The 21,814-nt window shown below is 39.9% G+C and overlaps 1 protein-coding gene across 9 annotated transcripts in view; it reads right to left on the bottom strand.

Moving 5' to 3' along the window:
• Nucleotides 1-21,814, bottom strand: part of Nckap5 (NCK associated protein 5) — a 915,317-nt gene that overhangs the window by 856,218 nt on the left and 37,285 nt on the right. For 8 of the 9 annotated variants that reach the window (XR_002386357.2, XM_021236818.2, XM_087195889.1 and 5 more), the window contains exon 2: nt 16,668-16,797. Coding sequence is in view for 7 of the 9 variants with exons in the window: in XM_021236818.2 (XP_021092477.2) it covers nt 16,668-16,736 (69 nt within the window). In the remaining 2 variants the exon portion in view is untranslated. Of the gene's footprint in view, nt 1-16,667; nt 16,803-21,814 lie in introns of those variants that run through there. The other variant, XM_087195904.1, reaches the window with a different exon arrangement.

Below are 21,814 nucleotides of genomic sequence, written 5' to 3'. Positions count from 1 at the left end.
TGGAAAAGATTTTTAATAAGAGCATAGTACCTTGAACTTACTGAAATGGATAAATGGTGAGCTTTCAAATGTGCCTGGATACTAAAGAGGCCCCACTTGACGGAGTGTGACCCCTTTCTCTTGATCATATTATGGCAGGTGTTCAAAATGACATTGGATGTTTGAACGTCTTAGATTGGAGAAAAGGACTTTCAGCTATTAAGGTGAGCCATCTCTGGTTATTTAAATGTATATGGATCACTCAAGGTACTCAAAAGAATAAAGCTTTACTTAGTAGCTATAAGGATATAATTGCAGTGATTATTCATTTATTCTATTACTTTGCCCTCCATGGACGTTTTCAAATGTTCCTTCTCCTCTTGGACATGGCGGTAAAACTGTGAGCCAGTTTTCCTCATTCCTCCCATTCTAGCTCTCATCTTATCACAGTTCTCTTCGTTCTAGGGTGTAACTTGAAACTTTCCCAAACTATCATTTTTGTTAATTTTTTGAGACAAAGTCTCACTATACAGTTTAGACTGGCCTTCGACTCATCATATAGCCCAGGCTGGTCTTGAACTTGCAATGATCCTCCTGCCTCAGCCTCCCGAGTGCTGGAATTATAGGCATACGCCACCATGCCTAACTTTCAAACTATCATTTTCTTTTTGCTCTTGTGTTACCTAGTCCTTATATAAACCCATAAGAAAACAAAAGGTCAGAAAATGTTAAATGATTTGAGGCAGGCACTCAGCAGGTCAGTAGGAAAGCTGGGTCCTATTTTGTGACACTAAGAGCTGTATATCGTTTTTGCAAGTTGTTTTTTATTTTCCTCTCAAAAGGAGCTCTGCAGTGACGTGTTGATTGACAAGGGCAGCAGCTTTTAGCTGGATCCTTGATGGGCAAAGGACTGTGACCACTTAGTGTGCTCTCACTAATAACCACTGTACTTAATTTTTCGATTTTCCATTAGGATCTGGTGACCACATGGAGAAAAGGATAAAGTATCAACCTATTTTTATTATACTGATGAGTATTTAACAACCCATCCTAGTCAATTCCTCATCTGAAACAAGCATTTTTGTCATTTCCAAACAATATTCAGTTACCAAATAAATATAGGTTAGATCCTCAATTGAGTATAACAAATAGTATAGGATCTAGAAAAACTAAGAAGCACACTTAAAGTCATACTTTGCTCTCATTCTGAAACTCAGTGCCAACTCTTATTAACTTGTGCGATTTGGAGCAAGTTATTTAACCTTTCTGTGCCTCAGTTTCTACATAATTAAAATTAAAATCATAATACATGCTTTATAGACTATAGGAGAATCATTTGAATGTAAGCTCAATGAAAGGAGACTATCATCTGTCTTGTTCACTTCAAAATGTATAAAGAATAGAGCAAGGTAAATATTTTTGATAAGAGATTAAAGAAAATATGTGTAGTAGATCTATGCAGTGCTTAGCACATCCTCAAAAGCCCATAATCTGAGTTAATTTCCTCCCTTTCTGCTTTCTCTTTCTTTTATCTAGAGGGCTGGTTTCCACAGTATGTGTAAAAATAAATGTTTAATGAATATAATTTGCAAGGAGAGAAAAAAACTTTCATAGGCCTTTACCTGTTGATGATCAGTCTCATCAACACTATCAAGAGTGAAGGAGGGAAGACACTACCAGGAAGGGAGGCCTGGGAGCCTTGGCTGTGACTCTGCCTTCTCCCCCTGAATTAAAACTCCCTCTGGGCTCTGTGGGCTCTATGGCTCCTGGGGAAAGTACTTAAAACCAAAATACCATCTGTGATCTGTTTTCCATTGCAGTGGGAAAAAAGGGTTCTGATTCTTAAGGTCTAGCTTCATGGGAAACTACTATGGCAAATTGAATTTTTGGAAATTAAATCCAATTTAAAATGCATCAAAGGCTATTTAAAGAAATCTAGAAAGTCCTTTGTTATACAGGGAATCTTTCTGATAAAAGAAAAAAGCAACCCTGATGAATTTTTTAAGATATCTGAATTCACACAAATAGAATTTTCTCAAAATGAGGTGTGTGGTCCACAACTGCAAAGGGGTGAGGACTGCACCTCTCCCAGGACATCCTCAAGAATGCTTGCCCCACTCATCCCTCAGTATAGAATCCTGAAGGATCTTATCACAGTGAGGGTAAGTCTTTTGAACACAAGGGAGAGGAGACCCCTGTTTGAGTTAATGGTCTCCAGAGGGGCACCTGCTTCGATAAGAACCACTGTAAAATGACTGTTGAAACTATGGCACTGAACCCTATGGAAACTGATTATCAACCAAGCCACCACTACAAAAATGGGAAGCAGAAAGCTACTCTGCACAAGAGTGGGTGCTTCATGCAGGTATTAGATGCATGAGCTTTACAGGGAGACAGACCTTGATGTTTGCTAGTCAGATGTCCTTGGACAAGTTAATGACATTTTGAGCTTCAGTTTCATCGATGGCCATACTATGGGGCCTCCTTGAAGAGCTGTGAAAACTAAGTGAGCTAATATAATTAAATATAGCAGTCTAGCACCCTACTCTAATATTAGTTGCCATCATTATCAATACCACTAATTCTGACAAAAATAAAAGCGCAGATGGAATATTTAAAGGTCATCTGATTTCAATAACACAGTAACCATCATTTCCTACTAAGTGATCACATATTAAAGGGAGTATGTAATTGGCCCTTCTTTCCATCCCAGAATTCAGTAAGTTAGGGCTATAAGTTAGGGCTGCTTTCTCCTGAACCAAATGTCGGGTCTTGTCCTCCTTCTCCCCATCTAGGGACACCTATTCTGCACTTCATTCTTTCAGAGACCTTTCTCCACCAAATGACAGTTGGATAAACTGAGTTCATTTACATCAGCCCTTCATTATAGCTTAGTTTAGCGTCTTACAAAACTAATTTTGTTTCTAGGATTCAGTACAGCTCAGCTCTTCTGTCTAAGGTAGCAATGTATCCAAACAAAAGATCAGGCCCTAATTAGATGCGGACTATAAATATTATACAAGGGCCCCGGTGATTCTGCCTGGTTTAGGGTTACTCTGACTTCCAATCATGCATTTCATCTTTTGGCATACATACGTTGGTGCCCAATAAATGTTACCTTTGGTGATAATAAAACAAAAGTCAAAGTTTCAAAAGCTGAATTATCCCAAAGACCATTGTCTGAATTCTTGGCAGCAGCCAGAGAGCCAGTTTTCTCAAGTCAGCAGCTCTGAGGAGTTGGCGTGGGGCCAGTTCCCAGGGTTGGTGCGTTCCTGGGGCCTGGCAAGAGGCCACAGGAACCCTGTCTCCTCTTTCCTTCTCTTTATGTAGTGGAATATTTTTTCCACTTCAACCCCTCCAAGTCTTCCCCCCCATTGAAGTAAAGCAGGGGAGTAAGATGGGAAACCTTCTCCTGTCCGTTCCCCAAATCCCATCTCCCACTGCTCTGAGTTGGCACCGCTCAAATCAATTGAAGACATGACAAAGGAGAGCCCCACTGTTCGGTTCTGCTTGACTCTGCAGGACCCAGCAGAAAAACCCAGCAGGACCCTGTCCACTGGGATTCATTGTACATTTGCTTGGAAGACCACAGGCACTTCTGGAAGTGTTTGGAACAAAATTACCTATTATAAATAGACATTGGCCAGATTTCAGAGATGATGGCAGAAGGCCAGTAGTTCCAGAAAAATATAATGCTCCACATAAGAAAGTCTGGCACACAGCTCAGTAAGAGGGAACTACTGAGCAACTGAACTAACAAGAAAGGGATCCACAGCCCAGTCAGATACAATCTGCAGTAAATACCTGGATGATCATACCTGGCCAGTAGCATCATGGATATGCCATTCTGTTTTTAAGCACCATAAATGCATATATACACTATATATGCATATCAAACACCTTTCAAGAACTCTTTTCTGAATGCCAACAAAGAGACTTGGCATCTGGAGTGGCCACAGAAGCACCTCTGTATGTTTTCAGTGGAGAAAAGATCACATGCTAGATACTGAGCTATTTGCTCTAGTTGTGTTGGGAGTTCTTTTCTTTAACTCTCTGAATGGCCTTTGGAATAAAGGATGATTACCTTTCCTTAGAGAAGAAAATATGGAGCCTCACAGAAGGTACATAATTATTACATGAGGGCCATATATAATAACTACAAGTACAGCTGTGGACAGTATGTGCCAGGTAGGGATTCTCATCCAACATAGGCCGATGCTCCCGTCAACCCATGTTCTTTTCATCACATTACAGTGTATCTGTTTCAATTCTCCCCTAAAATGAGGGCCAGGGATTTAGCTCACTGGTTCTGGCACGGCACCAGCCTCGCAAGCCGGTTCAATCCTGAGTTCAATCCCTAGTACCAGAAAAGTAAAATAAAATAAGCACTTTGCAGACAGTAAACTCTTAATACATCTTTCTTCCTGAGGCTGCTGCTGGGGTGTTTTGGATAAGCTGAAGTTTAGCAGGTAGGAGTAGCACCACTCTCGTATTTTGAAACCTTTTATTTGCATAGAGTCTTACAGTCTCAAAACAGTTCCTTGCTCCGTATTTCATTTAACTCTCCACTGAGGGTACAGAGACCCGGAAAGTTTAACACATTCACAATGGGACCATACATGCATGACTGTCCCATCAGGCAACTTGTACCACCCAACGGGACTGTCCCATGCCACTTAATGCGACAGTTATGTATGTACTGCCAGTGGTTCAAATGATAGAATGTATTCAGAAGGTGGTGGAAGGCCACACATCTACTAAAAGGCTCAACTCAAGTTCAGTCTAAGGATTCAGAATTCTAATGTAGCAAAGTCTCTAGATCATTGTTCTTGTCCCCAGCTTCATATAACATGTATCTATACCTGCACCAGGCATTTTCATTAGAACCCTGAAAGAGAAAAGAAGACAATGCCACTAAATACATGAAATTTGTGTTCTGAAGATGTCACATTACATTGTCTGGCTAAACCAAGTTGACAAATCCAAGGGAATGGACTGGAAAACAAAACATGGAAACTCATTTCAAATAATGTATTAAAATGGACTAGTATGATTCAGGTCCGTGTTTTCTCAGCACAGGAATATGTGAAGAGAGAGACTGTGGTAACAGTACATAGTTTTGTGTAGAATAAACACACAAAATGCATCTGGTTGGCACCTCCTAATCCATCCCAGTCATCTTGACCTGCTACATCGGCCCCTTTCTGGCTGACTTCCAACTAGATTTGGTTCAGCCAGTGGAGATCCCTTCAGGAGACTACAGTGAGCATGGAGTGTCTGTATCCAGATCTGCTGCTACTGGAAACATTTTTGGACAAATTCCCCCACCTATGGTGGCATTTCCTCCCAGGTAGCTGTCTTCTTACAACCATATGGTTCTACAGGCCCTTTCTCGGCTTAGAGAAAATGACTTCCCAAGTTCTAGCCTCTGCTCTGTTATTTACTGGTTTCTTTACATCTTGCTCTTTCTTTGTAAAGAGGCCCTATATTTACCTCTCTTCCTTCCCTAGCTTAAAAGTTCCACCTGTTCCCTTCCAGGACTTCATCATCTGATGCAGCAAATAAGGAAGCTACATCATTGACCTGGAGTCTTTGCAGGCAAAACTATGGGAAGTTATTCAGCTCTTCCTAATAGGATGAGAAATATTATTCACTATAGATCTGGCTGTCTCTCTCTTTCTCCTTGCATATCTCACTAAGCAGGAAGTAGGTCAGATATTCTGCCTCAAGGGCTTAGCAAATTTGGCCCAGAAGATCTCAAACAGTCTTATTACCCTCAGAGGGTCTTCACCTTGCCACTTTCCCTGCTCAGCTGGAAGGACATTCAGAGAGCAGAGGGTGACAGCTCTAGCCTCGTCCCAGTCTATGTGGTTGGTGTCTGCAAAGACTGCGTTCAGCACATTGGATTCCTGCCAGCACTCGTGGCTACTCCACCTCCAAAGCTGGCAGGCCTCTGACAACAACTTCTCCTTGTAAAAAGGCCAACAGTCTCTGAGCCCACTTATCTGCTGGTTCTGACAGATGGATCCCAGAATGTACTAAACCAAATGATTTTATTTCTCTCAACACGTCCATATGCATAAGAGCAATCAGTGAATGAATTGTATTAGGAAACCTACCAAGCTAAAATCAACTGCTTAAAACTAGGAACCAAAAAGGTGTCAAAAGACAGAAGGCAAGCAAACCTCAGAGGCATCCTCAGGAATGGACAACTATGATCCATTAATCCTACTCCATTAATCCTACTTAAGGAACTGAAATTTATGAGGAGGGAAACATCTGGAACAGCCTCAGTGTAATGGAACCAGGGAAAACCACTCTTTGGGCTTGTAGAGAGCATCCCAGACAAATGGGAATCCATGTTAAAAGAGAACTGCAAAATTAACACAAGAAAGGGACAGAATTGAGTTGGTGCATCTGGTGTTAAGTGAAGCATTCTAATACAATGGCTCTTGGATATGCTCTTGAAATATTAATTGGGACTAGGATGGCATATGAGGGCTAACAGAGAAGTGGCAGAAAGAACATAAATACTGGCTGAGCTGAGCCACAGTGATATAACATAAAGTAATGAAAGGTGCTGCCTCATTCATGGCCATGAACCCTGTGGATGTCTAATGAATGTTAATTGATGATAATGAATCACAGTACAGGGTGGTAAATTTGTATAAGACATTTAGGCCACTGAAATACAGTTAATGTACATACAGTTGGTACATCTTACACTGATGAATGAGAAGAGAAGAAATCAAAATAATTTAGTTATACAGTGCATTGTGCTTTGTACTAGAAAGTTTGGAGAAAAGAAAGTTAATGGAAGAGTAGAATGGGGTGAGGGGAGCAGAGAAAGTTAGGAAGATAATTCAGGATAACAGTGGAACCTGCTTACAGTATGGGGAATTTCTCAAGCATAAGGCTTGGCATCATAACCCATTCTTTTAAGACACTGGCTTTTTCGATAAATTTTTGCTAAAGGAAACTCAGGAACACCATTGATTTAATTTGGACCAATGTTCTAGCGCAAGATTTGAAAGCCCTCTTCCTTGGGCTTTCAAATCAATGCAACCACACTTTTTCATTCTGAATCTCATCACATTTCTTGTTTGTATCACTGTATAGCTCTTGATATTACTATGATTTATGTATATCCAATTAGATTTTTTAGTGCTTTGTAAAAGAGAAATTATATTTTGCATTTCTTAGCACTCATTTCACAGAACTTTGAGCCTAGGAGGTGCTCATTCCTGTGCTGATTGATGAGAAACTCAAGAAAGGAAAACAGGCACATAGAAAGAACACCCAGACACCTATTGGGTTTGAAGACCAGTTTCTAACGAGATTGATGAAAGCTCTACCTGTTGTTATGGACAAAGCACTAGAGAGTCTGCCACAGAAATGATCCTAGACTGCCAGAGGATGATGCGGAAAACTCGGTTTCCATGGCAACCCATAGGATCTGATGATTTCCATTATTGAAAGATAGTGAGACACCAGGAGAATGACAAGTAGACCTGAGTCCTGCAGAAACATGGAACATGTCTACTTATTTGTACTTGTTTCTGCTGTAAAAGCAATATTATTTCCTCATCTGTCAATAACATAGCATTTGCAAGGGCTTCAAACATGTATCCTCTTCTTGTTTTGATGTGCTGATCTCAGAGATTCCAAGGATTCACAGAATCACATCTGACACTGGCAGACAACCTTCATTGTCCTGCCAAGTACACTACTGATAATGGAGGGAGGGCTACCAAAGCTTGACCAGCTTCTCATTGCTGGGACAAAATACTTGACATCCACAAAATAGAGGAGGAGAAACTTATTTTAGCTCACAGTTTCAGATATTTCCATTCATGGAGAGCTAGTTCCAAGGCAGAAATATGGTAGAAGGGCATGGCAGAGAAAAGCTGCTCACCTATATCATTCTGGAATAGAAAGTAGGGGAAGAGCCAGAGAGGAAAGGCCTAGGATCCAGGTACAGTTCCTAAGGTCAAACTGCGTGACCCACTCAAACATACCCAGAAGTTTTACTATGCTCCTTGGTGTTTCTCAAGTCATAATCAAGTTGACAAGATTATCACAACTAGCAAGAGAAGTGACCTATGGGTGGGTGTGAAATGCAGGGGCCATGGGAAGCGCAAAAGGCAGGTAAGGCCACAGATATCCTTGAGAATTCTTGGGTCTTGGGTCACAGATATCCTTGAGAATCTGTTTATATTTCTGGACTTACACCCTAGAAAAAAATGCACAACTGCAGATAAATAAAATCTAACACAAAACATTTCTCAAAATTTAAAACATTGGAAGTGTTTTAATGAATTTCCCCTAGAAGCACCTTGGAACTCAAGATGGTTCAGGATATCATGGTGAGAATCTCTTATATAAAACAAAAACTTTATGCACACTAGAATCATTCTTGGGCAAGCTTGAAAAACAATGTGATATCTCTCCTCTCTCACCTTCCTAACAGCACTCAGTGCCTCTGCGTGTAGGTCTACCATGTCCCATAACCAGGATATTCTGCTAAAGCGTACTTGGCTCATGACAGCTACTCAGTCGTAAGTTCATTCACTTGTTCATTTTACTGAACATTTACTATGGTCAGAGATTAGTGATACAAATGTAAATATGACTGGGCCTATGTCCTTGAGGAGCTTGCAATACAGTTTAATAGGGAGTGATTTGCCTCTTAGGGAATAGTTGCATGTGTGAAGACCGTCTTGGCTGATAAAGCTGGACAAAGGATGTGACTGGCATCTAGTGGGTAGAGGCTAAGTTTCCTGCTAAACAACCTATGCATAGGACAAACCCCATGTGAAGGAATTATCAGGTTCAAAATGTCAATAATGTCAATAGTTCAAGAAATCCTGCATAACTCAGAAAAGGACACTTTTAGGGCACATTGGAGGAGGTGGTTACTTAGTCTACCTTATTGTTAATGGTGAGAGGAAGGAGAGAGTCCTTTTGAGTGAGTGAAAGGCAAAAAGGCGGACCCTCCTTCGGGCAATATTAGAGAAGGTAGCACCAACAGCAGTCATGGGCTGATCAGTGGCATTTCTTCCAGAAGCTCTTCATGGAAAACTCTGTTACTTCACTACGCACCTCCAACAGTTGGCAGTCCAGGACTCGAGTGCTAAGCCCTGTTTCAGCTGGGGGACAGCTCTGTACTGGTTGTGGCCCTATCACTCCCCAGCTCCTCCCCGCGTTGCTCTCATTCTGGTCAATAATTCTGCCTTGTGTGTGTGTTCACCCCACAATCAAGCCTCGTCAAGTAAAAGCATATATTATTCTAAAGTTAAATTTGGGTCAAAGGCTTGATTAATGAGAAAAATCACAAGATCAGAAAGCAAGCCTAGCCCCATCTTTCAACACTCACATTCCTTATTCCTTATAACTCTCCCCCTCCCAATTCTATCCCTTTGGCAATGCAACAAATGTTCGTTGGCTTCAGCAGTATGAGCTATGCAGAGGCATCTTAGTTTGGAGGTAGCCAGACCCCAGTTGAAATCCCAGCTCTTACAAGTTCTACAGACTTATTGAAGTTGAGTAACTTGCTAAACTGCAGACTTCTCATTTGTATAATAGAGGTAATTAGAGTTTCTACTTTCAAGCTTTATAAGTATTAAACAACAATTTCCATATAGCTCATTGAATAGAGTGCCTGGCATATATTACGCCTGAATAAATCTCAGCTACTATTCCTAAGGGAAGGAAGCCATTCTCATGTAACTCAATGCATGATTTGCCAACTGCACACGCAGAGCTGTTTGCTACAGTGGCTTTGATCTTAGACTCCATCAGCCCTACTGCTGACATGCCATATGCTTACTGCTTGGACCTATCGCATTTCTGTCCTCCATTCTTTCCACCAATTGGACTCTGCCTTTAAACCAGTGCTGCTGAAAATCTCCAAACTGCAGCACTGTTCCTCTTGGTTCTGGTCTCTTCAACTTTTCTTCAGACTTTTCAAGACTCCTAGCAACTAGCTTTTGTGGGTGGCTTCTCCCAGCCCACCTGACCCCAGATCCATTCATGGCACCCAGACATCCTGTGTTGCTGGACAGTAGATGGGTAGGTGACTTCTTTAGCATTTTCTGGATGCATCAGGATAGGCTGAGTCAGGCAAGCAAGCAGATTCACTGGTTAATAACACATCTAAGAGTTTGACCTATGGAACTTTACTATTGCCCACTGTCAAGGGGAGACAGCCAAAGATGCAGCACAACTCTTTGGGAAGGTCGCTAATCCAGGCCAAATCTTTCCCATTTCCACCTGTTCCTTTTTCCTGAAAGTGGCCTCATCCATGTCTGCAGGCCTCACTATACCTTACAACACCTGATTCCAGGCCAGGGCTGCTGTTCTTGGTACATCAAGGAGGCAGCTGAGAAAGTTGTTCTCTTAGGGGAATGAAGCAGTTGGAGGAATAAAAATGCTTCCTCTCCTTCTCTATCCTCCCCCACTGGATGTTCCTTTGGGAAATATCAAAGCAATGTTGGTGACAGAGAAACAAGGTCAAGCTTCTTAAAGGTCATCTTGACATTTTCCCAAAGGCCAGAGGCGCTGAGTAAACAGTACCTTTTATCTTCTTCCATTAGAAATGGTCAAGGGAGCTGCAATTTGGGGAGCCAGGCTCCTTCTACAGAAGCCTAATGTTTTGAGCTCTACACAACTTCCCTATGGTGAGATGAGGCCTACTATGAGCACTGTGTCAAGAAAGCTCCAATCATGCCCCAAGCACTGCAAAATAAAATTCTGTTCTTAGCTGTGCACCACATAATGACATTTTGATCAGTGATGGACTTCATATACAACAGTGATGGCATAAGATTCTTATTGCTTGTTGACATTAATCACACTAATGTCATAGTGCAACATATTACTCACGTGTGCACAGTGATGCTGGTATAAACCTCCTGTGCTGTCAGTCATGTAAAAAGTACAATGATAAAATTATGTACGGTATATAATATTGATAACAATGATAAATGACTATGCTACTGGTTTGCACATTGACTTACCGTACCTTTAATCAGTATTTCAGAATCTATTACCTCTACTTATGAGATAAAGTTTAGTGTAAAACTATGTGCTGTGCCAACAGCAGCCCTGCTCATCTGTGTTTACCAAGATTCTTAGTTGCATCAGGAGGCTGTGTCAAATGACTGACCTCCACCAGCTAGGTTTGTGTATCTATGATGTTCCCACAGTGATAAAATGACACATTTACCAGAATATTTCCCCACTGTGAAGTGACACACATCTATAATTATAGCCGCCTCACAGATGCACTGAGCAACACTAACAATATCTCTATTTTGCATTTAGAAAAAATCTGGGTGAGTTTAGACATATTCTATGTCAGTATTCTTTTTTTTTTCTTAAATTCTTTTATTGGTACATTTTAGGTATACAATACGTTTACATTTATCATTGGGTGCTTGTACCTGTACATGAAGTATCTTGGTTCTTATTTTTTCCCCATTATCTGTGCGCCCTTCCCTATTTACATAGACTCCATTTCCATTTTTTTCTTTTCTCATAATTTTTCCTTTCCCTTTTATTCTATAAATATTTAGAACAAAGATTTTTCAAAAGTATTTTCCCATTTCTTGTCACTTGGGTAATTATTCATTTAGGTAGCATCCCCACCCTAGTCTTTGGATTGCCTTGGCATATTGTGTCTACTGAGGGTTACAAAATCACTACTTAGAGTTGGCATGTAGGAAAGATATCCTGGACTTTTAAATATCCCATTTTTCTTATGCATTCAGATATCCTTTAGAATCCAGCCAACTACTTATCCTTGTAAATAAAATGTTATTGAAAAAGGCCAGTTTGCTCAGATACTCTTTATGGCAGCTTTTCTGCCATAACTTCTGTTGGGTAGTTGTGACTATTTGTCGAGCCTGCAAAACTTGAAGTATTTCTTATCTGGACCTCTAGAGAAAAAAATTGCTAACAACTTTCTTTAGAATTATTTGTAGTCACTAAACAGGATAGAAATAACTGAATATAAAATATCAGAGAAGTGAATTCCATATGGGAAGAAGTTCCCCTGGGGAGAAAAATCAATAATGACAGGAGTTATGAGAGGGTACAGAACAATGTCTTTGGTTGCCTCTTTCTTCTCTGCTCTCCCAGCCCTCCATGACCAAGTTCTCTCTATTATTTTAAAGCCTGGGTAGCTCTAACTACAGCAGCTCCATAACACCTACATTCGCACTCCTGCTCAGGTAATCTCAATTCCTGTTACTGCCAGTGTCACACCGTCTAACTCCACATTGTGTTGTTTTATTTTTCCTGCTTATTAGGTCAGCTTCCACAGATAAACTATAAACCATTGCTATACCACCCGGGAACCCTGCAGGGAAGAGGCAGGCTGCTAAAATCATCTGTTCAAGGGTACCTTTATGAAGGGACTATTTATGGAAGTGTGGGTAGAGCTACAAAGAGCCATGAAGAAATGGGCTAGCAGCATTGGAGGGCTAGTCTCAGGAGAAGCATGAAGAAGAAAGGTGCTAGAACAGAGACAGCTGTGGTATAACTAGAAGTAGAGTGTGGGAGAAGGTTGTCCAAACACAGTAGCTCTCTGAGGCACAGGAGTCTATCCCTGTTGTCTATGAAGTGGCAGGGAATCAAATACTTCCACCTCTGACCTCCTGCAGGCTCCTCCCGTTGGTCACACCCAATCAAATGCCAGAGGCAAAGCATCTTTTCATCAGTGTCCAGAGGACACAACTTTCATGGACAAGCAGGCAGGTAGAGGAGGCTGAGAAGTGGATCTAGAGGGGTAGCTGGAAACTCTCCTGCACATTCTCCCACAAGTTTTTATGATGCTGCTGGACTGACTTAGGTCTGCAGTGGTAAATGGACTGATTATGGTAATGATGTGAATGCAGATGGTCAAGAGGCAGAAGGATGACTGGAAAGACTTTATAGGTGCACTTCTGTCCCTTTGAGTCTATCAAAACTGTACAGCTATCAGATCTGAGGATATAACAGTCAGTGTTTTGTCATCCTTTGGAGGAAGGAAAAAGGGTACCAAGAAGGGATTCATCAGAGAAACTATGACTCTCATCTGTGCTTAAAAACAAATATTATTTTCCCTCAAATGAAAGAAGGAAGTTTACAGATAAAATGTGAGCTGATAAAAAAGATAATTCACTCACCAGCCTTCTCATCAGCTAAATGCTAGCACAGCTACAAGTGTCAACAGCTATACACTCAGCCCGGTCTTGCAAATATAAAGCACAGTGTGAAATATCTACTTTTTCTGACCAAAAGCATCCTGGGGAGGGCTGAACAGCTTTGGGTCAAGAAGAGGCCTCAATTTCTAGGGTGATTTTTATTGTTATTTGAGAGGGAACTGTACTTTCCATGAATACACAGCTACTTGACACACTCCTGCTGCTGGAGACAAACTTGTTGTCACCTGTCTTTCTCTCCGGACTTTACCTCCCACATGGGAGCACATCTTTCCTTTCAGTTTCACCTGCCTGTCACTTTCTCCTTAAGAACTATAATTTATAAAGTAAAAAAAAAATCATCGATGTCAGAGAATATTTTTTAGTATTAAAAAACACAAATTGTGATGTATGAGTTTCTCTCTCTTCTCTCTCTCTTCACACACACACACACACACACACACACACACACACACACGCACGCACTGGAACACTCCCCCACCCCAAGTCCTAAAAGAAAAAATTATAACTAAGGCTCACAAATTCAACTACCTCAATGAGAGCTTTTTTTATATCTTGATTATAAATTTCTTTATTTTGTGGTTCTTCCAGCTTAAAATTTTAAAGCCATTGCAAGGGAGTTATAATTTCTAACTCAACACCTTATGATTTGATTATGTAAAATAAAAAGTGTAATGAAGTTAATAGTACCTTATTCTTGGAGTATATTATGAGGAGTTTTCTGCAAAATCTGAAAGTGGAAATTACCTCTGAGCCTCCTAACTCTTAAAAATATAGGTCATAATGATGATTGAAATTGGATTTCAATACTTAAGAGTTTTATATGTTTCTGTTTCTTCGAGTTTCCTAAAAGAATAACTTGTCTTCCTGAGATAATATGTAATGAAAGATCAGGAACTGAGTGACAGGTAGAGACCTGTGTTCTGCTTTTGGTGTAATCCTAGTTGTATGATATTAGCATAATTCTGACTATTCTTTCTATAAAGTAAAGGACTGGAAACTCATTCTCATTTAGCATACTATGATTCAAAAAAAATAAAGTAAAGTAAAATAAAATACAAGCCTTGTGAATGACAAGTATAATGTGATATCAATGTTTTCACATTTTTCTTGTATTTTGCAGCAGTCCTTCCCTAGAGTCATCCCTAGCTTCTTCTTTCCTAGTTATGCGTGGCTTCTATGTGGAGCCACACAGGAGAGCAATGTCTTGCATTCAGGTCTTTATAGGCCAGTCACCTTTGATCTCACCCCAGTCTAGTTCTCTTCCTGAAACTCACAACAAGGTTCATTTGAGAGAGTTTTGATGGCCCCTACTCCCAAATAACCAACAAAGAAAGAACCTGTTGCTGGCATTGTCCCAGCAGCATAGTACGTACAGGAGAGAACAGAATACTAAAACTGTAGGCACTTGATCAAAGTAGTATCATGTTCAACAGTGTTTAAGCATCCTACATATGTAGTCACGAGTAGCATTATTTTCCAGGATGTTCCCAAGCTGGGCATGCAGATGTAACAGTTCTTCTGCTTTTAGGAGACAAGGAAGATATTTCATTCATGCAGAACACTCCTAAGCAAGATACAGGGATAGGTAACAAGATTAAGATTCTCAGGTGGTGCCAAACAACTTCCAATTCTTCTATGCCAGTAAGTCAAGAGACAGGTTCACAGCCCCCACAAGTGTCAAGGAAGAGGCTTATGCCAAGCTTGGTTTTGAGTTTTCAGCTAGCATTAGTAATGCTGCAGGAGTTTAGTTAAGCCCATGTTCAAGCTGTCTCTAGACAAAATTGAAAAGTGGGCAAAGGTTTCATGGAGACTGTTTCCTATTTTTCCTGGTCTGCAGGTATAGTGTAACCAGAGGTAACCCACCACCCCTCCCCTTCTCATCCCACCCCGCCCTTGCCTTGCCCCAGACTCTGTACTCTGCCTTCTTTTACCTGCTAATTCTCTCAACAAAATTCTGCTCATCTGGTTGACATTTGGGAATGATCCAAGGCATCTTACTAACAAGTGCTACTATGAGTTACTGAAAAACAATAGCTTAGTATGTTTGCCTTTATAGGACATTTGCATATTAGTTGAGATCTAAGGCAAAAGTCTGTGGCTTTGGGGACTGAGGAGCAAGGATGATATTTCTAGGTTAAAGAGATTCTTTTCTGAGCTGCTCACATCATACCATACGACTGTCTCAATCCCTGACTGGGCCCAAGACAGACCATACTGGCATGTTGATACGTAAGAACAGTTTTTCATCAGCAAATCAGAGGCTGAGAAATTATACCTTTATCTCAAGTTTTCTCAGAAGTACAAAAGTAAATACACACATTCAGCCCTTTCACAGCACATTCTACCTTGAGACAGCGAGACCTAGGAGATGAGATGGGGTCACATCCACAGGAGGAGACTCCAACGGACTACCCAACTTCTCAGCCTCCAAAGGTATGCTCATCAATGCACAGCCCACACAGGCACAGAAGTTGATTCTGAATAACTAGACAAACCTTGACACAAAAAGCTTAAGGCAATCCTTCTTTCAATATGTAGAAATTCCTATCTATGAACAGTTTGTGAGGGAAGCATCAACCATTATGTGGCAAATAACTAATATGAATCGACAAAACGACATGGAGCTGGAGATTTTGAGTGGTTCAACTGACAAATCAATTCAACAAATATTTTTCTGGACACCTTTCTGTAACGGACCCCAAATCAGGTGCTAGAAATAGACAAATGAACAGGAGATATCCCTATAAAACATGCAAAAGAAGGGGCCAAGCTAAATTCTTACTTAATAGAATACAAAAATAAAAAGGAATGGCTCTCTTGATTTGATTCCATGCTCTGTTCACATGCATCAGGGAACAGAAGAGGGTATCCACACATTAGACCATAGCCTGTGAAAATGTGGCCAATCTTCTGAAATCAGTTCATTAGTCCGTTTCATGGACTAATCAGATTCTCATACATAAAAGCTAATCTAACCAGGCTGTTAAGAATGATGTCTGTCAGCATCAAAACTCTTAGAAAGAAATTGTATGGATGACTGAACTAATTTACATACTTAAGAAAATTGTGAACACTTTCTTGGCTCTTCAATATTTGAAGCTGCATTGAATTCTTGTTCAACTTAGCCCCACAGTTAAGATAAATGGGTGATGGAGTAATTATACATAGGCTTGGCATTTGGCATTGGCAGTACAGTAGAGTTTTTGTACAGGCTAAAGTCTATTTCAGCTGGAATTAATATAATTATATATAATGTTGACAGATTATGACATTTGCCTATTAAGACACTATACAAACATTCCAATAATTTGCTAGCTTTTGAATTTGTAAAAAATAAATGAAACAAAATCCCAGGGGACATTGCTAATGTGGTAACTGGAATAGAGGTTTCAAAAGCACAGGGCTCAGGAAATAACAGTCAAAGAATAATGTACTTTAAGCCAAAACATATAAAGTAGTAAATGAATATTTAGTACTTACCACAAGACTGCTGTCCAGAGACAGTCTTTTTCCAAAGTCCCTTTTCTCAAGTTGTCTCTTTCCCTCCATGAGTAAAGTTACTTATTTTCCTTTGTGATTTATAAGAATCCCTCGTCTCTTTCCAGGGTCACTGCAAAAAGTGAACATGTGTTTTGTTATCCAAGTGCAGTGTTTAGACTCTTAGTTTTCAACTCTATAACTGGAAACTAGTGATGAAGCCAAAAAAATACCCAGACCCAAGTGATAAGTATAGAACTAGGATCTCTCAACTGAAAAGACCTCTCTGGGTTGTAAATGTCAGGGTTGTCTTTTTGGAGACCCCTGTGTTTTCATAGGTTTTGCTAATAGAGTTGGGGAGTGGGTGTACAGGTCGAATCAGCAGACTGTGGAAAAAAGCAAACAGTCCATTTCATGCCACACTTGCTCCACTCCAGTGCTCTATCAGCCAGAATCATCCTGTTACTGTACATACACATACTGTCTGCAAATTCCATGAGATCAAATTGACAAAACCAGGCTCCATAACCAAGAATTATTAAATCCAAAGCCCAACAAGGAGAAACTATTGTTTCATGAGCACTATTGTCAATATTTAATTAAAAATATGTCATTTTAAAATATTTGGGGAACATTATAAGATATATTTCATTTGAGATGATGGATTCAGAAAGAATGGTGGATGATGTCATTATTGCCAATGAGTATTTAGGGAACACTCACTGAATTTTAATTTATAGTTCATCCTTGCACTCTACTGAGATTACTTGTTCTAGAAAGATGAAGCATCTTGCTTATTAAAGGTCCAGTTTTCACTGATATGCAAAAGGCTTGAAAGGAAAGAAATGAGGTTGAGCCTCATTACTCATTAGCCAAGTAACTTTGGACAAGTCACAGCCCTCTGAAACTCACTGTCCTCAACTGCAAAAAACCTGACTATGGCAATCAAATGATATATGTTAAATGATTTTGAGGAAATGAGTTATAATTTATGTGTAAATTATAATTACCCACAGATTAAACCTCTAAATAGTTAACCTTAATTATTAGTCAAGGTAATTCAGTCTGTTCTGGACGATCCAGAAGGCACCTGGAGATGCAAAACCTGCTCATAATCCTCATAAACATGGCCATAGTACTGCTGAGAGAGAACAGATGAACTTAATGAAATGCTATACTAACCAGTCTTTCATAAAACCAAAAAGCAATAGATTGTGCCACTCTGAATTACTCCAAGTCTGATGTGGGTCAAACAGTGTTGGCCTCACAGCCAGAGCACATGGCCCCTTTCTCTTAGTTTCCTCCATCGAAAGGATGGAGACAACTGTGATGAGATAAAGTTTGGCCAAAGTACAGCCTTGGAAACCAATGGACTCACTTTGCAGCCTTGGCTCCTTCCTCCACGCTAGTCACTGTAAATCTCCGTTTTGGGAACACTAATCTTAATATATCATTGGTCTACTTGGAAATTCCTAGGAGCCCACTCAGAATTAAGGAGAAAATCCAAAAAGTTCAACATCATTTTCAAGGCCTACGTCCTGCCAACTAGTCTTTTACAATCCCCAGGCACACGGGGCACATTCCTGAGAGCATGCTTTTAATTGTAACTCTCACCTCCATCTGGCCTAATCCTCCCAATCCACCTGGCTCAGGCCCCATCTCCTTCACAAGACCTTGCTGGAGAATTCCATTTAGTAATGATCCCTTTTCTCTCCCAATTTTCACTAGAGCTTTTAGAGACTTGCCTTATTAATCACCGTAGTCACCTAGAGTAGTTATTTAAATATAGTAAGTTTTTATTTATGCTTGTTGGCAGAACCTATTAGCTAAAAACAAAGAAAAGGCCCAGAAATTACTTTTTCAGAAAATAAGTTAATTCTGTGTAGTTACTGTGGGTGAAGGTGTTAGTCAACTGAAATTTGGTTTGAGGGCCTGCCTTTCCGCCCCCAGTTCAGCTGCCTGATTGGCAGCCCCAAGCCTTATTTCAGTGACTGCATTTACTATTGGCTCAAAACTTCTGTAACAATGAATTTGGCTAAAGAGACTAGTCAAGTCACTATATTTACCCCTCTATCAAGAACATGCTCCTTTAATTATTAATCCCCTAGAGGATGGAAGTTTGATGAATGACAATGGAATACCCTTTGATGCTTAGCACATGTGTATCGAAAGCCTACTGTATAGGACACCCAGTCTTTAGATGTTGATAGCATAACCATAAGAAATCTTAGAATAAAGATACACTACATATAGCAACCTAATAATCTCAATTAATGTCAATATTATATGCCTTAACATGATCTAAGGGTTAATAACATCAACAAGAATGAAAAATGGGATAAAGGAATTGGAAGAGGGAGGGGGGAGGGAAGGGAATTAAATAAACAAGCTGTGGTATGTACATGTAACCACTCTTCAGGATGATTGTAAATTTCATGAACTGCAAACATGTACCAATAAAATATAAAATAAATTTTTAAAAAGCTTATATTAGCTTCTTTAAAGCTTATATATTTTTTAAAAAGCTTATATTAGGTCTACATCTTCATGGAATTTACATTATAGGAGCAGTATAGAAACAATACATTAGCAAATAAGCAAACAGAGAAATAACTCCAAATCGTGATAGGTATCTATCTACATGAAGGAAATAACCTCCACAAGGTAGTACAATAAAGGGTCAAGCATATGGACAGGAAAACTTTTTGGATAGAATGGTTAGAGTAGAAGAAGATATGCCAAAAGGTAGGTATATATCATTACAGGCAAAGAGACAGGGAGAAAGAGCCAGAAAGAGGCTTTACGTGCCATAGAAGTGAGGACCAATCTCTCAGAATTGAAAAAAAACTGGGAAGAGCATGTGTGATCAAAGTGCTAAGTTATAGGTGACAATTATTGGCTTTTATTCTAAACACAAAGGCTAATCTTAGGGTTTGATCCTTACTTTACTCCTGACCAGCGGATAATATTAAACCAACTAGCCTATTTAATCCTGAGTTAATTCATCAACAAAATGTCATTTGTTGGAGAACCTTTCTCATAGTAGGGCTATTGTGATAATAAATAAGACAATGCATTAAAGAATTTTGCCAGTGACTGGCACATAGTAGGTAAGATTTAAATATTACACATATTGATCATTGCTTCTGGTAAATATGATTAAACTGCAGGTGTTAGATTTTATGTCCCATCATAGGCTGATGAGGCTGCCATTATGGGAAAAGAGGATCCTTTGAATATTCTTTTTTTTTTTTTTTTTTTTTTGGTACTTGGGATCAAACTCGGGAGTTAAATCCCCAGCCCCTTTTGAATATTCTTAAATAGTCTGGCCATCCTACGTGAAAAGCTGATTCAAAACTGCCTTACCTGGTTAATTTCCTTTCATATGTTATAGTGTCAAAAATATAGGCAGAAGTAATAATCAAATTATTGACTGACTGTAAAGGTACAGACCAATGAGAACAACAATACAGCTATGGTAGTATATCCTAGCCAATTGCCAGCCTCTATATGTGTACTACTTACCCTAATTATATAAACATTTGTGAGTTAAACTGTAAAACAATCATGAGAAAAATCAGAGTAAGGGTATCCAAATGAACCAAAAAGAGGCCGGGGATTTAGCTCAGTGGTTCCGCCGCCTGCCTTGCAAGCACAAGGACCTGAGTTCAATCCCCGGCACCAAAAAACAAAACAGAACAAATGAACCAAAAAGAAAGCCACCTAAAAGAAACAAAATGGCAACTGGGATGTGGCAATATAAAATGAGTAGTAGTCCAGAAAGGAAAAGTCAGGCAAGCTGATTCTCATAAACCATCTCTGGCATTGTTCGAAACAGGTACTGTTGACACATATCCAGCACAGTCCACAGGTCTGGAGTAGGGACAAGTACGTCAGATCTCAGACACTCATGTGATTACACAAGCCATTTATACCATGCAACTAATTCCACTTGGCCAGAAACCACTTTCACCAAGCAACATTCCAATTTTATTTGATTCCTATACGGTTTTACTTATAGAAGAATGTGCTGACCAGCAAATATAAGTAGGTAGTCTTTCAGAAAGTCACATTTGGATATAAATTTGCAATTTGGGGTACATAATTACTTATAGTCATTATTTATATACCTGGTCAATGAAATAGTTATCTTGGGCTTCCATAACAGAGTAACACAGGCCCAGTGGATTAAACCAAAGACATTTATTTTCTATGATATGGAGGCTGGAAGTGTAAGACCAAGATGCTAGCTGGGCTTCTCCTGAGGCCTCTTTCCTTGGCTTGAAGATGACTACCAACTAGCTGTGTCCTCGCATGTCCTTTTCTCAGTGTATGCACATCCCCAGCAATACCTCCTCTTTTTAAAAGGACACCAGTTGCATTGGATTAAAGCCCCCCAATGAAATAATTTAACTATAATTATTTCTTTAAATGCTCTGTCTCCAAATGTAGTTACATTGCAGGTTAGGACTTCAAGATAGGAGTTTTGGTGATGGTGGGAGGTCACAATTCAATTATCATATATGAGTGTTTTAATAATCAAATTCCTAAGTCTGAAGAATTGAGGGAAAATCTTGGGTGGCCATAGATATTCCCAGACCCCTTCCCTTTCTGCTAGTTATCTGAGTATTGAAAGTTACAGTATTGCCTCCCCTCATTGTGCCCTGCTATACTCTTCTCTCAACTATGTAGGTGAAAACTACAGTGTTGAGAATTCATGGTCAGTGGGTTGATTTGATTTTTGCCTATGGTAGGCAGCAAGAGGAGATTTGAAGGTGACAGAAGGGGAAAAAGCTATTCTATTTTCATCTCTAGCAGAGCAGCATCAATAGCAGGTGACTACAGGTTCCGGAAACTTCTGTAATTCCTCTAATATTTTGGCTCAGAAAGGCCAGTATCAGGGCCCCAGACTCTCAATTTCCAGTCAAGGTGATCAGTATCCTAATCGCTACCTTATCCTTTCTGCTCCTCCACTCCCTACGACAGCTTCCCAAAAAATTCCTTGCATTAAATCCTTCTCTGCTGGAAACATCTCGTATAGTTTCTCTTTTCCAGGCTGCACAATGTTTGATGCACAACCCCGGGAGATGCCTTTGGTGAGACAGCCAGCCTCCTCGGGAAACACCTGAGTTCCTTCTTTGGAGCCTTTG

Source organism: Heterocephalus glaber, unplaced genomic scaffold (assembly GCF_053883595.1).
Source record: "Heterocephalus glaber isolate CG9 unplaced genomic scaffold, H.glaber_assembly_v1.0 deba00000347, whole genome shotgun sequence".
NCBI lineage: Eukaryota > Metazoa > Chordata > Mammalia > Rodentia > Bathyergidae > Heterocephalus > Heterocephalus glaber.
Note: the sequence above shows the minus strand (reverse complement) of the source record. Positions and strands in the feature narration are given on the sequence as shown.